Source organism: Saccoglossus kowalevskii, chromosome 3 (assembly GCF_978046115.1).
Source record: "Saccoglossus kowalevskii chromosome 3, keSacKowa6.1, whole genome shotgun sequence".
Lineage (NCBI taxonomy): Eukaryota > Metazoa > Hemichordata > Enteropneusta > Harrimaniidae > Saccoglossus > Saccoglossus kowalevskii.
This window is the reverse complement of record NC_140643.1, coordinates 21107149-21123315: the sequence shown is the minus strand read 5'-3', so window position 1 is coordinate 21123315 and position 16167 is coordinate 21107149. Positions and strand designations below refer to the sequence as shown.

Below are 16167 nucleotides of genomic sequence, written 5' to 3'. Positions count from 1 at the left end.
TAAACCTAATGCCAAAACACGTTCCTGTTAATAATTCCGTTGCCCATACCTGACCCGACCCTAACCCTAATGCCAAGACACGTTCCTGTTAATAATTCCGTTGTCCATACCTGACCCGACCCTAAACCTAATGCCAAAACACGTTCCTGTTAATAATTCCGTTGCCCATACCTGACCCGACCCTAAACCTAATGCCAAGACACGTTCCTGTTTATAATTGCTCAATAATGATACTCTGTTGTGCACTGTCTGCGGGTAAGTTGCATTGATGTCAACTGATTAAACAAGTCGCGTTTAAGTAATTTCCACTATTAACAAGTGGTTAAATTGTGAAATAAATGTGTGGACAAATATTTGAGATTAATTTTGGTGTAGACAACTCTCGTTTAATTATTTTACACCATTACAAGTTGTTAAATTGAGAGAATAGATTTCCCAACAAATATTTAATACTTAGTTTGGTGTAAAACAACTCGCGTTTGATTAATTCCCACAATTACAAGTTGTTAAGTTGAGAGAATAAATGTGTGGACAAATATTTTGACTTATTTTGGTGTAGAAAAGTCGCATTTAATTTACTTCCACAAATTACAAATTGTTAAATTGAGAGAATAAATGTATGGACAAATATTTTAGACTTATTTTGATGTAGACAGCTCTCGTTTAATTATTTTACACCATTACAAGTTGTTAAATTGAGAGAATGTGTGTGCGGACAAGTATTTGAAACTTATTTTGGTGTAGACAACTCTCATTTGATTAATTCCAACAATTACAAGTTCTTAAATTGACAGAATGAATGTATGGACAAATATTGACCATTATATTTGTGAGTAAATACCTGTTGTTTAATTAATTTCCACCTCTACAAGGTTGTTAAATTGAGAGAATAAATGTGTCGACAAATATTTGATACTTATTTAGGTGTAAGAACTGTGTTTGACCAACTTCCACCATTGCAAGTTGTTAAAATAATGAAATAAATATACTGGTATCATTGGATATTTGATTTAATTGTGAAACTTTCTAACAAAATGTTATCTGCTGGCTTCGAACCCTCAATCAACAATTCCGCAGACACAGTATAAATTCCACAACACCACAGAAGATATTCGTCTGTTGCCTGAATTGTTTTCGTAATATAGGGAACGCCAGCGACACTACAACAAAACTTACCTTGACTTGGGTGCTGTTTATTATTTTTTCGCGACGTTCTTTGTTTACTTGTTTTCGGTTTCAGAAAGATTTCAGTTTATTTGATTTACGTTTTTACGCTAGCTTTGAGCGGGACTCGAACCCACTGTCTTTTCGAGCTAACTTTGTTTTATTTTGATGGCACGCTTGTGTACCACGCCACGGCGTTGGTCGTTGAGTGGTCTTCATTTTTCTAACTACTCCAGTGTTCTGATGAGTTGAACGGAAAAGCCAAAACGATTGCTGGTTTCTGATTGCTTCGGTTCTGGTGAGTGTGTATCTAGTGTGATTCGAACCCATGTCGTTTGTATTGGGCGTTTTTTTTACTTCCCATGTTGGCCACGCCGTAATATGCAACCACTTCCCGGTTTTATTGTGATTTTGAGAGTGCTTAATAATGTCTTCCTCACCCGTCACGCCATGACCCAGTTTCAACCACACGGCCATTTTGTAAAACAGTGCGTGACCCTCGGCGTCACCCGACTGACTATATGATCGTTCTGTTCAACTGTTAAGCTAGGATTTATTACCGTTATTATCATTATACTGTCACATGATTTGTTTTACCTTATATGTAATGTCTTAAGTATCTTTATTGTAATTTGTATATACCAATTCGTATATACCGAGGAAACGACCCCGATTGAAGGTCATGTATTTTGTGACGTCACCAATTCGTGTGTAGGTGCGGCTTCTAGATCCGTGCCAACTATATATTTTCGGAAAGCTTATTGTATGAATTTTAAAGTTTTGTTAGTATTTTATTTTTATGGACACTGTAGTTTGAAATATGCACAAAAATGTGCTTTTTTGGTCAAAAGTGATTTTAAAAAATTAGCTTCTAAACCATGCTTCTGTTTCCTGTCAAAATTGGTTTATGGGTACATCTGTTTACTATGGAGAAAGCGCCGTCTTGAAAACTGTCTACCAGGTGTCAATTTTGTAGGACAGCAGCTCAAATTTCACTTCTTCAAGTTTATGCATAAATTAACACCCAGGCTAGTTGTCTGAACGATTGCTGTAACACTATTCAACTAAAAACAATGCCCCGACGGCGTTTTGAAGATAAACACATTGTCAATCATTTGTGAACATTTCAAAACAAAAGGTCAAAGCGTCTAGGAGCTATTTTTTTTTAAAGTTCTGGAATGTGCACTAAAAAGAAGCTGAGATAATTGCTAATTTGCATAACAATTCACTCAGTAAGAAGTTTGCTAATGCTCATATTAAAATTGCTGTTACAGTTTCAAATTTAAATGTATTATCGTTTTGTAAAAAGTTAAATACAGTGCATAATATGGAGATCCCGTCATTCCTTTTTTCACCATGTTTTTTTTATTATTTATGTACAGCCTTGCTAAATCTTGCTAAGCATTCAAAAGAGATAATATTGCATCTGTTATCTATATTTTAAAATCGTTTTTTGAGTATGTTCCACTATTCGCAATTCTTCAAAATGTCAACAGTCTATAGCCAAGATTATTTGGATAATAAAAAGCAAAAACAAAAAAATTAAAGGGCGGTAGTTGTCGCGCCACGCATGCGCGAGATATGTAAGTCTCAAATAGTAATAATAATAAACATATAAACAAAGATGGCGACTTTGACCGTTGCGCAGATCAACAAGTACTAACTGAGACGTTTCCAAGCTTTAATTAGATATTTTTAGGTGATTGGAAGGAGTCACCGGCGGTATTCAGTGCAAGTCGCGCCCAGGTCAAACCTCATACTTGTGGGAAAATCAATGTTTATCAACGCAAATTCGCACATGCTCAGCGCGACGACCATCGCGCTTTAAGATTCCCACTGAGCTTCGCTGACAGTAGACTTCCAGGTTGGGGGTAAAAACGTTAGTTTCATGGTATACAAAACAACTTAACACTTGTATAATATTTGTTGCAACCACTTTTAATTCCAGTATAACTATTTGAATAAATATAAGCTGGTTAAGTTACAAATAAAAATGTGGCATAACATTAGATCAACAAAAAATGGATCAAGTCCTCATATTTTAAACCCAGGACGAAGATAATCTACACCACTAAGCCGAGATACGTAACCACTGTGAATTCTAAGTAATGGTAATAGGTATGTAAATCAATAAAACGAATAAAAATGTGCAATTAAACAAAAGGGCGTCTATTCTACGGATCACTAAATTGAATGTTAAGAGCAACAGTATGTTCGCGTGTATAATTATAAAAATGACGCCCATATGAGCATTCAAAGTTTATTTGTTTGTCCTAAGTTGTCGTAATAACAACATTTGAATTGCATCTTTGTAGATAACAAAAAGTGTGAATATAACCATCCACGCATGCGCACGATTCTGCCATGAAACAGTCTTCCGTCGCGATTACAGTATGTAAGATGTTTATAAAGAAATTAATAAACAAAAAACGGTTAAAAGATTCAGTCAATGAAGTATTCATAAGTATATAGTACAGCGACTCGGACATGACTTGCTTCCAATCTATACTATGACAGCATGATATAATTCTCAAACCCATATGTATCAGAGTTTTTTTTTTAAATTGATCCAATTGCATATGGTATATATTGATTGGTGGTATTTGTGTTATATCTTAAACCTAATCCACCCTCATTCTGACATCATATGTGTCGGTGATTGTTGATGTTATCACATTTAACTATTTAACTCCATGTCATGTTTATTCTCTGTAATTTACGTCATCTGGTTTGGTTGCATTCTCGGGAATTCTTCTTACAATCCATGATGTTATATCTCTGATCACAACGGCGGCATCTTGAGGGGGTTCACAGATTAAAGCATGATAATGTCCAGGGTATACCTAGAAGAAGAATTTCAGGTGTTTTTGGCATGATTAAAAAAAAAAAAAAACTCATCGATTTCGACAAACTCAAAAAAAAAACGATACAGCAGCAAACATACAGACGTTCCAATTATAACTCATGCCTACTTGTAAATGCCTGTCTGTGCTCTTTGCCTTTTCCATCATCATCTTGGAACCTTCGATGTCGCACAGCTTGTCTGCATCTCCATGTAGGATCAAGAAAGGCCACTCAATCGACGATAGATTCTGCTGAACCTCCCGAGTACCTGTTATAACCTGAGCGATAAAACTCGACGGTAGTCCACCATGCCATACCAGTGGATCGTTTTCGTATAATTCTACCTACAAATTTAACAGCAACGAATGAACGATAACACCTAATATCCTATATCTGCAAATCTGTATATTATTATAATGGACTATTATATACAGGTTTATTTGGAATATAATTTATAGATTCTCTTAGTTTTTAACACATTTTCAAAATGAGAAATTCCAGATTTTAATTGTTGAATGAATGTTACCAAACCACATTTTGTTTACAAAGAAATTTATTATGATGTCAATAGTGTTAGAAATATTTTTGATCTGTACAATGTCTCGTTAATTAACTTCCAATGCTTGGTCATACAGACAGGCACGGTCAACATTGCAACAAATTATGTCAGGGTAAATGGTTCACGTTTACTATAATTGTGGTAAAAGGACGAGAATATATAACAATTGAACGCTGTATAATTTCTTAGTAGCTGAGTGGTTTCCGTCTAATCTTTCGTGACATGTTAGTGAAGTTCTGTTAAATAGAAAATTAGAGTTGAAGGAGTGTATAACTCGGCAGTGTGAAAAACAGCGTAAAGATATTTTAGTCTAAATTATGTATCTATGAAGTTTATCAAAATTCAATGACACCCAAATATTTCACTCAATAGTCTCAAAATTCCACCGTAATAGACACAGTAATAAAGAAACATGAATTACATATATGAATAATTTACATATTTAATGGTGAGTCAAACAATCATTGACGATCTTAATAGAATTGGGTAGTTGTAGTCCACAATAAGTATTCAAAATAACCAGGCATTTCCCATACTAGTATATTATTATTGCCATTAATGGGAATATTCAATCTCAATCTCACCTCTTTGGGATCTCTAGTAATATGCTCTGCATTTATTTTCGTTACTTCATATTTTGGAAACCAATATGATACAATTCTCAACATATATGTCTGAAAAGAAGAAATCCAGCGACAACAACTTTCAATGCAGACGCTGTAACGATGTTTTTTAATTGTTTTTGCGTGGCGTGTCTGCTTAGCTTGACAGCATGGGCCACTCACCACTGCACTGTAACGTACTTCCACTGTTAAAATAACTATGTCCGTGCATCTGCACATCGAAGTTTCATTGAGTTTAAATGCATGTTTATGTAGGTTAAATGCTTACCGTTATTGGGGACTTGTTTTTTATCGTGATAACCGGGCCAGACAGCACAACACCAGTGAACTGATCAGGTCTCTCTATGGCTGTTAGTATGGCTATTGTTCCACCCTAAAGAAATGATTATAACAAACGATGTAACGACTGTTATATTACGGGGTATGACTTCCAGTACTACAGTTATTGTATTTGTTTCAAAAAGATGAATATACTTACGTAGATGCAAATGATTTACAATTGTAACAACCAATGACGGTGGCTATATTTACATAGATGCAAATGATTTATTTCATATATTTATAAATATAATATATTCAATTTTTTCTACAAAAGTCATACGAACGCGAATGTAAACACATCTTTAATAGTAAAGGTATACCTTCGTGAATGGAGCATCCATATTGGGAAATAGTCCATATAGAATTACAAATAAAACATCCTGATATATACGTGGAATGAGCTATCGCTGAACGGCCAATGAGAATGCAGTTACATTCATAGACGCATCAATATATTACCATACAACGACCAATAAGAATGATCGTTACATTCATATACACATAAATACAATACCATACAACGGCCAATAAGAATGATCGTTCATTCATATACAAATACTTACAACGACCAATAAGAATGATCATTACATTCATAGACACATGAATACATTACCATACAATGAAATTAACCTACCATGGAATGTCCAAAGAGAAATATTGGTAAATTTGGATGTTTCTTCGCAATTATGTCAATATGTTGTAAAGTATCTCGAACATAAATGTTGAAATCTGTTATATTCACACGATCTCCCTGGCTCTGTCCGTGACCAACTGAAAAACAAAAACAATCAGTCCCTCCAAAAAGATATCCAAAAAATCAAAATCAAGAAGTATTTAGTGGCAGTCAATCTAATTTTTGAATAAAATTAGAAAACAAAATTTGAGCATACAGTTAAGTCGAAGTATATATACAAAGATGTATTTGATACGTCAAAACACCTGTAAACAATGAAACAAGCTGCTCTCTGATTGGTCGGACTGTGAAATTAAACGATCAGACCATGGTCGAAATCTGACACGTATGTGTAGGTCATGTGTATTTATTCACAATTCGTATTTATCATGGTTTATGTATTGTCTAGTTTGTATTATTGTGGATGTATGCTGGTTGTTTCTTAATTTCATCAATAATAATCTTGTTTATACACTACAGCGATCGACTTACCGTGATCATGTGCATATACCATAACACCACATCCTGTCAAGGGTATAGCGAGTCTGTCGTATGGACCACTGTGCTCAGCTGCGCCGTGCAATACCAGACACAGTGCCCTAGAATCCAAATTAATTCTTCAAATAAATAAATCGATCTCTGCTCAGCTGCTCAAGTGACGTCAAAATGACGCCAAAATGACGTGGTGATGTCGCTCAAGTCTACAGCTTTGTTCAATTGTGTAGTTAGTTTGTCATTTGTTTGTTTTTATGGCAAACAGGCACAAATTCTGCTATAATACTGTGAAAACGGGGGCAAATAGCTTTAAAATAATGAAATTGATTGTATCATTCACAACATCTATTATCAAGGGGGACATGCACATGTCTTCCCGTTTCAATAGGCAAATTGTGAAAAGAACAACGCAACATTGACAACGCAACTCTAAATTTGAAAACATGGTTGCAGGACAAATATCTTTCATGATCAAGTGACTACGTACAATTGTGATTAAAACGGGGTTTGAGGGTAGAAGCAGTGTCGTCGTGCCAGACTTGTTACGCATAACGATCAGATGAAATTACATAAGATTGCAACTTACTGTACATTGAGCGGATAGCCGAAAAGAATTTGCCATGTATACCATATTTGATTAGATTCGATCATAGAAAATCGTATTCTGTATGCCTTCTCAATTACCAATATAGTTATAATTGCATTTTAATCAAGCAGTACATTATCAGCACACCGGTCACAGTGCTTCTCGTGTAATTCCAGGTTACCAATAACAGTTTTTAAAATTCATTCGCAGGTGAGATTGGTTTGGTCAACATACCATGAAAATACCAACGGTCAGATTTAATTGTATTGGTTAAGAGCGCAATTGCATTTAATATTTCCCAAAATAATTTCACAGAATCTAGTTTTGCTTCTAAAAGTGCATGTTTATGCGTTTATAAATTACCGTTTTTTATTTCTACATATTGCTTTAAAGTTATATTACGAGATTTATTAGTTGATTTCATTTCCGATGCAAGCATGTTCAAATATTTCACCCAGTACATGTATGGCTTGGTCGGGATTATTCAGTGTGATATATTAATAGACTTGTGCAAGCTGTTGTTGCGTGAACTCGTCATTCATATGACTAATGAATAATTCAAGTCCCGAGGTTTTTCAGTTGAAACGGCCCCTGGGTGTGGTTTTCATTACACATTCAGGTTTATTTTTGGGGTGGGTTAGAATGAGTGAATTTAAATTTAAAACGAATTGGAAGATGATCAGATGTATTCAAAGTAATAAATAGTGAACAGGTCATCAACAATATTAAACAACTCTGAAGATAAAATGTCATAGTCAACATCACTAACGCCGTTGTTTTTTGTCATTTAGAATATAGTAAAATCTCACACATAATTTTTGTTGATGAAGGAATACAGATGGAAACGACACGCTTTGAACGGCTTTCTTGTCACCCATTTACGTCATAGAAAAGTGTCATCGCCGGAGGGCGCCACTTATTAGAAATATGCATTATTTATATATCAATTTAATTTACAAATTACTATTCTAAAACATTTCATTTTGTGATATAAATATTGATTATATAAGAACGACCTTGGGTTCAGCATTAGTAGAAACCCTAATAGAAATGAAATTCTGCATAAATATTTTCTTTTTCCCTCAGAAAAATAACTAATATATTGAATAATATTCATGCAAAAACATGTTCATATTGGATATAGGAAAACACAAATTATTGCAACATCAATTGTAGTGATCATTCCCTGATCATTTCGTATTTTCACACGAAGAAGATAACTTGTTTGTGTTTGCAAATGTATATTTGATCTTTTCTTCACTGTCCTGCGCACTCTACACAATACGTCACGTTTTGCTTTATCGGACATCCAGCGACAATTGTGGTTGCCCTGTGTTTCTCAGCTTGATGTACAAGAAGAAAAGGGAATGTTTTACATAATGCGCATACTATCTGTGTGAGGTCAACTAATATAATTTATTGGCATTGACGCATGCTGTCAACGTCTATGCGAGAGAAAAAAAAACAACAACATAGAAAACAATACATGAACACGTTAAACGTACATGTTCTCGTCGCAATACATACGTTTTCTCAGAAACGACTTTTAATTTTTTACTAACGTCACCTGTAAACGAGTCGTGTTCAGATTATAACGCATAATTTTACCTTGGTTCTGCATCTGTAGGTGGAGCCCAGGAACGTGTGAAAATACACTGTCCGTCAGCGTTCACGTAATGTGCAAGCTGTTCGTAAGGTACACCCTGCGGACTGGTAGCCATTTTCGTTTGTCACTAGAATTGCAGTCAGTGTGCAGTGCGTATACAATGGCGACTCGTTATATGTCTGTCCTGAGGCTGATGGTGCGGTTACGCAGGACCAGGATTGCATGCGCATCCAATAACTATGACGTGGTTCGGAGACAGTTAGGAAACGTTTATAGTTTCGCTAATCCGGTCGATACCGTGGTAAATCGTAGACTTCGCCCTCTACACTGTTTTAGGCATAGGCAATTAGGAATATACGGGGGGGGGGGGTCTTTAGGAAATTAATAAATTGCATTTTTTTTTAAAAACGTGGTAACAGTGTGACAGCCAGTATTTTTGCCACTTTCTAGAATTAGGGTTCACTCGTAAACAAAATATCTCTCATATATTGGTAGTTACGCAATTACTGAAAGATCGCAAACTGAGGTTCATATGTTTTACAAGTTTACAGGTAAGCCCCCCGTTTTTAGGGTATTTCAATCGTTGAGCACACGTTGTTAACGTGTTAAACATACAACAAAAACATGTTCATAACCTTGCTCATACATTCAAATAAAGTTTGTTGGATTGTTCATACTGTTCTTGAGAGAACAGACTTTCTTTCTTCAATTTACACATTTTTATAACTATTTTTATTTCTTTTAAAATATAATTATTTGCCTAAATTTCATTATTCATAATTAATATGGTTCCAAATGGGCAAACCCTTATTAAAAATGCACGAATTCATGGCCGGTCAAGCTCAACCAATAACGACATTGCAATAGAGGGATTAATTCACCAGGGAAATTACCTAAATGGTTATTTGCTGTGATGAATATTGTTATCAGTTCCATGCACATTTCTGCCAATTTTTGTTTACCAAAAAAAAAAAAAAAACGTGCATGGCACAGGCAAATGTTTCAACGAGTATTTCCAAACCTGTAATTATCTATATTTATGACATGACAAAACTGCAACCATACTGACAGGTGATGTAGGCTGTTAAGCCGATCACGAACTTCGGAAATATTGGACGTATAGAACAAAAATAACACCAAGCTTGGATTAAATTGGCCATTGGATTCAATATACTTAATGACCAAAAGTGATTGATAAAGTTAATCACACATACACTATTTTTTAAATACAAAAACAAACTTTGAAAGGATTAAAGAACCTAGTATTCTTGTTTTTCTTAGAATAGTGTTGTCATGCAAGTTCAAACTTTACGTAATAATGACGACATAGATCGTGTCAATGGTGTTATTGAACGTATTTGTCCAAAAAAAAATACAAAATGCATCCATTTGTGCTCAGTTGCCATACAAAACGAATTTGTCGGTCTTATAACTCCTTTCCGAGTAACATCAAACAAACAATTACACTTAAAATAATAATGGACAGCTTCTTTTTATTTCATTGCAAAGTCATTTTTGTCAATACATCGTTATGACTGGGAGAAATTATACACGTCACAGGGTGGAACACAAAACACAAGATTTGGCCTTTTTCTGACCACCAAGAATGTCTGACGAGGCTGTTCTCACTTTTTTTTACTTTTCTGAATCACTTCTCGTGCATCATTAAGCACTACTCCACCGTTGTTTCACTGTGTTGTTCATGTGTAACGTTTGGTATGTAACCCTGAAATATGTGTCACTATCGAGATATTTTGATGAATTGCATCACTTTTCCCTCCGCTTCGTGTTTAATCTCTGTAATGTACGTCATCTGGTTTGGTTGCATTCTCGGGAATTCTTCTTACAATCCATGATGTTATATCTCTGATCACAACGGCGGCATCTTTTGGGGGTTCACAGATTAAAGCATGATAATGACCAGGGTATACCTAGAAGAAGATTGATAAATGTACACGCAAAATGACACAAAACACGAATGGAGATTCTAGTCGGAATGGGTAACCATGCTTGCAGTAGTATATCGGTCTAAAAATATAGGTGAGGTTTATATACAAATTGTTTCATACTCTCAAAACAAAGATTTGCAAAGCAATGCATTTTGATCGATAATCGATAACTGATGACATCACGACTGAATGTCAACCCATTCACAAAAAAATATGTCACGTCTGTTTGATTACGTGATTGAAATAAAAACGCGCATTGTCAGACTGTGTAAGAAGATAATGAACACATTTATAGTATTTGTTATTCATTCTAATTGTGTATACATATTTACTATATTAATATGACGTCATGGGCATGTATATATATATATGACTTTATTTACATACCACACAAGGACAACCGCTGTTATTGTAAACGTGCGACTCTGTATTAATTACAATTCAGGAATTCCAACCCGACTACGCTTTGTCAATGAGTATTAGTATTTAATTGACTGTCACAGTTTACTTTTGCATGTAATTGAACCTATAAGTACGATGAGATTCCGGAAAACCCCTAGCATATTCAAAGCCATTCTTTGGCGCAGCAAATTATCTGAAATTAAAATTAAAATGCACACGCACGACAAAGTGAGAAGTTTGCCAAAGGATTATGAAACGCCGAGTCGTACCTGTAAATGTTTATCTGTACTCTTTGCTCTCTCTACAAGCATCTTCGAACCATTAATGTCACACAGGTTGTCTGCATCCCCGTGTAGTATCAAGAAAGGCCACTCAATCGAAGACATATTATTCTGAATTTGTTGAAAGGCAGCCGTCGCCTTGGCAACGAATCTTGCTTTTAGTCCACCGTGCCAAACCAGTGGGTCTGTTCGGTACAGCTCGACCTAGAAGAGCGTTGTGACCTTGAAGCATATGCTATTATACTATTTAATTTAAAGTACAGGCAATGATGATACATTTCGACATATATATTTAATGTATTTCTTCACTGCAATACATCTGCTTATAAATCGCGCCATCTAGTGACAAGCATTTCTGTGACGTAATTCGGTGACACGAACGTAGTCCATCGTCGATATCGTTTTGTTCTGCAATCGTCCATTAATGAACAAGATTATGTTTTTGAGACATTTTATTCTATACACGACAACTGACCATACAACCAAACACGGTGATTTCACCGATACTGTGATACTTCATCAACTGCGCCATTTTGACGTCACAGAAACGTCCCGTCAATATAGGGCGCGATTTTTAGGAATGGTCTACTCATTAGACATGTAACACCAAACCCGGAAATATAAAAATTGAATCAAATTTATCTTTTTACCACCGTGTACTATTATTGTCCATTAGATGAATGGTCATTCTCTATCACATAAAGTCATTGATGGCGGCAAATATCACAGCAGTGCTGTGAAAAAAAAAACGCTAAAACCTGCTGGTGAGTATATAATCGGAGAAAAAGAGAGCAATGGAAATGCGTAAATATTAATATTCAGACCCTTGTCTCACCTCTTTTGGATCTCTACTGACATGTTCTGGGTTTATTTTGTCAAGTTCGTGTTTCGGAAACCAATATGATGTAAATCTCAGTAAATTCATCTGAAAGAACAAATACGAACATGTATTCGTTACCAGTAATTACAAACACATGTAACAATAATGTAATGTGCTGTTTTCGTGTCATAACAGACGTCGACATTACGATATTTATGAAATGTGTTGACTTACTGTTAGTGAAGAAGTCAGTTTTTTGTGTACCGTGATAGCGGGCCCCGTCATTACAACACCAGTGAACTGCTCCGGTCTCTCCATAGCCGTTAGAATGGCTATTGCACCGCCCTGCGGGAAAAGTGTTGCTGTTATAATTTCCAAATAGAATGGCTAAATACGATATCGGTATGCAAATGAGGTCAGTGAAACCAAACAAATCTACGAAATAATAACTAAAACAAAAACACGTCATCACATAATTCTTTTCGACATCACGGGACTAAAAAAAAGTTTGTTTTTCTCTAATAAATTCATAAATAATAGCGAAAAATTTTAAAGTGGAACCGTGTATTGCGTTTACACGGAGGTGCCAAACACGAAAAGAATGTTACAACATGACCATAAACCAAATGGCTTACCAGAGAATGGCCGAAGAGAAATATCGGTAAATTTGGATGTTTACTTGTAATCACATCAACGTGCTGTAAAGTATCCCTTATATAGATGTTGAAATCTGTTATATCCATTTGATCTCCTTGACTCTGACCATGACCGACTGTGAATAGCAAGACAATATACAGTGTAAAGTTAAAGCGCGGTGATCGTCGCGCTGCGTCCTGTTCGATACGGGACTCATAGCGACGTGTACAACGCGTGTGAAATACTTTGTTTATTTACATGAAACTCGAACACGCGCTGCGCGACGAACACCGCGCTTTAACATTATCTCTGTGTCGTGTTTGTAAATAATTAAATGGAACTTGGAGCGACAAAGAACGTTATATTTACGACAGGAGTCCGCTTTTACGTACCGTGATCATGTGCATATACCATAACACCACATCCTGTCAAGGGTATAGCGAGTCTATCGTATGGACCACTGTGCTCAGCTGCACCGTGCAATACCAGACACAGTGCCCTGGATTCCAATGGGAAACTTTTTAATGTACGAGAACGCTACATGGAATCCCTGCATATCATGTAATATTACTAGTGCATATACAAATAAAAGTTGGCTATATAATTTAAAATGCAACAATTGGCAGTATCTCTGCTATACCCGCACTACTATAGGTAACTGCTATAGTCGGTATAATAGGTGTTCATTTTGTTTCACACAGTCTAACTACATTGAGTATATGTTTGTTTTCGGACATGAATGTGGAGGACGAAGCCTCGTTCACACGTGTTGAGAAACGGAGGGATAGGTCGCTTTATAAATATTCCTAAACAGCGGGCAAAACATGCTTGTACTACATACGTCGCAGTATATTCGACCTTCATATCTTTCTTTTCACGCACTATTCACCTACCGTTTGATCGCCACAAGAGTACGTTGTTTTAACCTTGTGAAATTATTTACGTCGCCCATCTCAGGTTTAAACAGCGGGTTACCTGTAACTCTGGGTTGAGAACAACCCTGAGACCGGGTTAACACTTGTCTTCCAACAGTGGGGTTTACGGTGGGTCAAACCGCCGCATTTTGCTACACTTGTGAACACAGTATGAAATACGTACTTTTCAAAATCCTCTAGATTTTAGAAGAATGCAAACTAATTTGTCTATAATTAGTGTATCTTTATACTCGCCTGATTTCTATGTCCGTGGGAGGAGCCCAGCACCGAGTGAAAATACACTGTCCGTCAGCGTTCACGTAATGTGCAAGCTGTTCATATGGCACACCCTGTGGACTGGTAGCCATTTTCAAGTTCAGCTACAGTTCGACCTCGGGCACAAGTTTTATATTCTCTCACAAATCCAGAATAATCGTAGAACGTTTCAAAGTCGATATCACGACACATAAAACTGACGTGATTTTCAAAAGAACTTGTCTAGTAAATCTTAGTTACAGTGAATGAAAACGCATACGTACGGTCACCACAGTCAGAGTACGTCAATCAATCACATTTGTCCATTGCAATGTTCCAAGGGCGCGTTGTAGTATTATTGTTAGACAGTATACATATGTAAATTATTCTACAGCCGACTAAGAGAAGGTCGTATCCAGCATTTTTCAATGTGGAATTACAATACTACGCTGACATTTTGAGACCGGATAACTTGATAAGAAAATGACATGAATCAGTATGTGTCAGTCTAGTTCAGTAGCCCACCTGTACGGGCATAATATATGATTTCACAATAATAAGATAAGATAACTTTATTGACATTATTCTTTCTATAGAAGATGAACATAGTCAAGTGAAATAAAAAAAAAAGTAAAAAGGATAATATTTAGGGCAAGGATACGTATAAATTTTCGCAAAACTCCAGACGTTAAAATATTCCAGTTATGTGTTCAACGCATTGCTGAATATGTTAACATGACCATGTTTTCGTTGACTCATCAAAAAACAAAAACACACTGAACGTGTTAATTTCTACCTCTGACAACTGGTCTCAGATTTCTCTATGGATTGTATAAATTAAACACAATTAAGTCAATAAAAAGATATTTATTATCAAGAAAATATCAACCCTTGTATGATAATGATGAATTTCCCTTGGGAAAACAATTCTAATTTATCTGATCACCGCTGTGATTGTCAAGCCTAAAATGTGCATTAAAACATTCTCATATTTTCCAATTGCTCGCAGGTTCAATTCAATTTCAAATTCAATAAAGACCACATAAAGTTATGTACCGGAATAAATGAAAGCTGACAATGACAACGACGGTTGGTGGTCGTCGCACGGCGTCCTGTTCGACATGGGACTAATAGCGACGTATACAACGCGTGTAAAGAGACATAGTTTGTTTGCACGAAATTTGAACACGCGCTGTGTGACGACCACCGTCCTTTAAAGGGCGTTCAGTTCTGGGTTTCATGTGCTGCGTTTACACCTGTACACATTCTGCAACATGCTAATTTACAAAAGGTTGCGCCCCTAGCGGCGAAGCGCTAATATGACAGCAAAATTACAAAGATGTCAATGCCATTATCAAAGGCAACTTTGGTTGTTTAGTTAATTGTGAATTACAGTATAGCAACATTTGTTATTGAAATGTGACCACAGATGAAACAATATTGACAATATAAAAAGCATCGCATAAGTCACAGAAGCGCTTCACATTAGAGGATCAATGCACTATGGGCGGGGGGGGGGGAAGTGTATTACATGTTTTCTTTTAAGATTGCATACCCACATGAGTGCTCCATCCCCCACTCACAGGGACTGTACACATTCATGATAGCTCACCCCCCCAAGGGGTCTTGAACACGTTTATGGGTGTCCCGCTCCAACCCAAAGGACCTGTTCACATTTATCAATACCCCACAATATCTGAACTCACTTTTATGAAATTAAAATGTACCTGAGAAAATGTGATGTGAGAAAAAAGTGGAACCCAAATTCTCCCCATACTTGTCTCATCGAATAAAAGAAAAAAGTTAAAAAAAAAACAAACAGACAAACTTATAACTGTCAAATGAAGTATTTACAGCTCGGATACAAAGACAGAGCATTATTGAAATATAAACCCTTCATAATGCCTAATATAGAACTCCCCTTATCATAAATACCCCCTGAGATACAACAAGAAAATTAAAGTCATAATACTTAGTGGCATTGCTATATGTTACATCTTTTTTTTTTCATTATTTTGTGAACGTTTTCACACAGATTG

The 16167-nt window shown here is 36.0% G+C and overlaps 3 protein-coding genes across 3 annotated transcripts; all 3 read right to left on the bottom strand.

Moving 5' to 3' along the window:
* Positions 1-3086: 3086 nt before the first annotated feature.
* LOC102804309 (monoglyceride lipase-like) lies at positions 3087-9120 on the bottom strand. Its single transcript, XM_006823453.2, has 7 exons — positions 8874-9120; positions 6677-6783; positions 6146-6282; positions 5459-5563; positions 5152-5241; positions 4137-4352; positions 3087-4007 (listed from the first exon to the last, which is right to left on the bottom strand). Exons 1-7 carry the CDS (start codon positions 8984-8986, stop codon positions 3867-3869), a joined length of 909 nt encoding a protein of 302 aa, XP_006823516.1. The 5' UTR covers positions 8987-9120; the 3' UTR covers positions 3087-3866.
* A 1224-nt stretch (positions 9121-10344) lies between these two features.
* On the bottom strand, positions 10345-12035 carry LOC146747555 (monoglyceride lipase-like). The gene is made up of 3 exons (XM_085497357.1): positions 11979-12035; positions 11492-11707; positions 10345-10802 (listed from the first exon to the last, which is right to left on the bottom strand). The coding sequence occupies exons 1-3, from the start codon at positions 12033-12035 to the stop codon at positions 10662-10664; spliced, it is 414 nt and encodes a 137-aa protein (XP_085353483.1). The 3' UTR covers positions 10345-10661.
* Positions 12036-12314: 279 nt separating this feature from the next.
* On the bottom strand, positions 12315-14241 carry LOC100367289 (monoglyceride lipase-like). The gene is made up of 5 exons (XM_002740248.4): positions 14129-14241; positions 13352-13458; positions 12959-13095; positions 12558-12668; positions 12315-12428 (listed from the first exon to the last, which is right to left on the bottom strand). The coding sequence occupies exons 1-5, from the start codon at positions 14239-14241 to the stop codon at positions 12315-12317; spliced, it is 582 nt and encodes a 193-aa protein (XP_002740294.2).
* Between the last annotated feature and the right edge of the window lie 1926 nt (positions 14242-16167).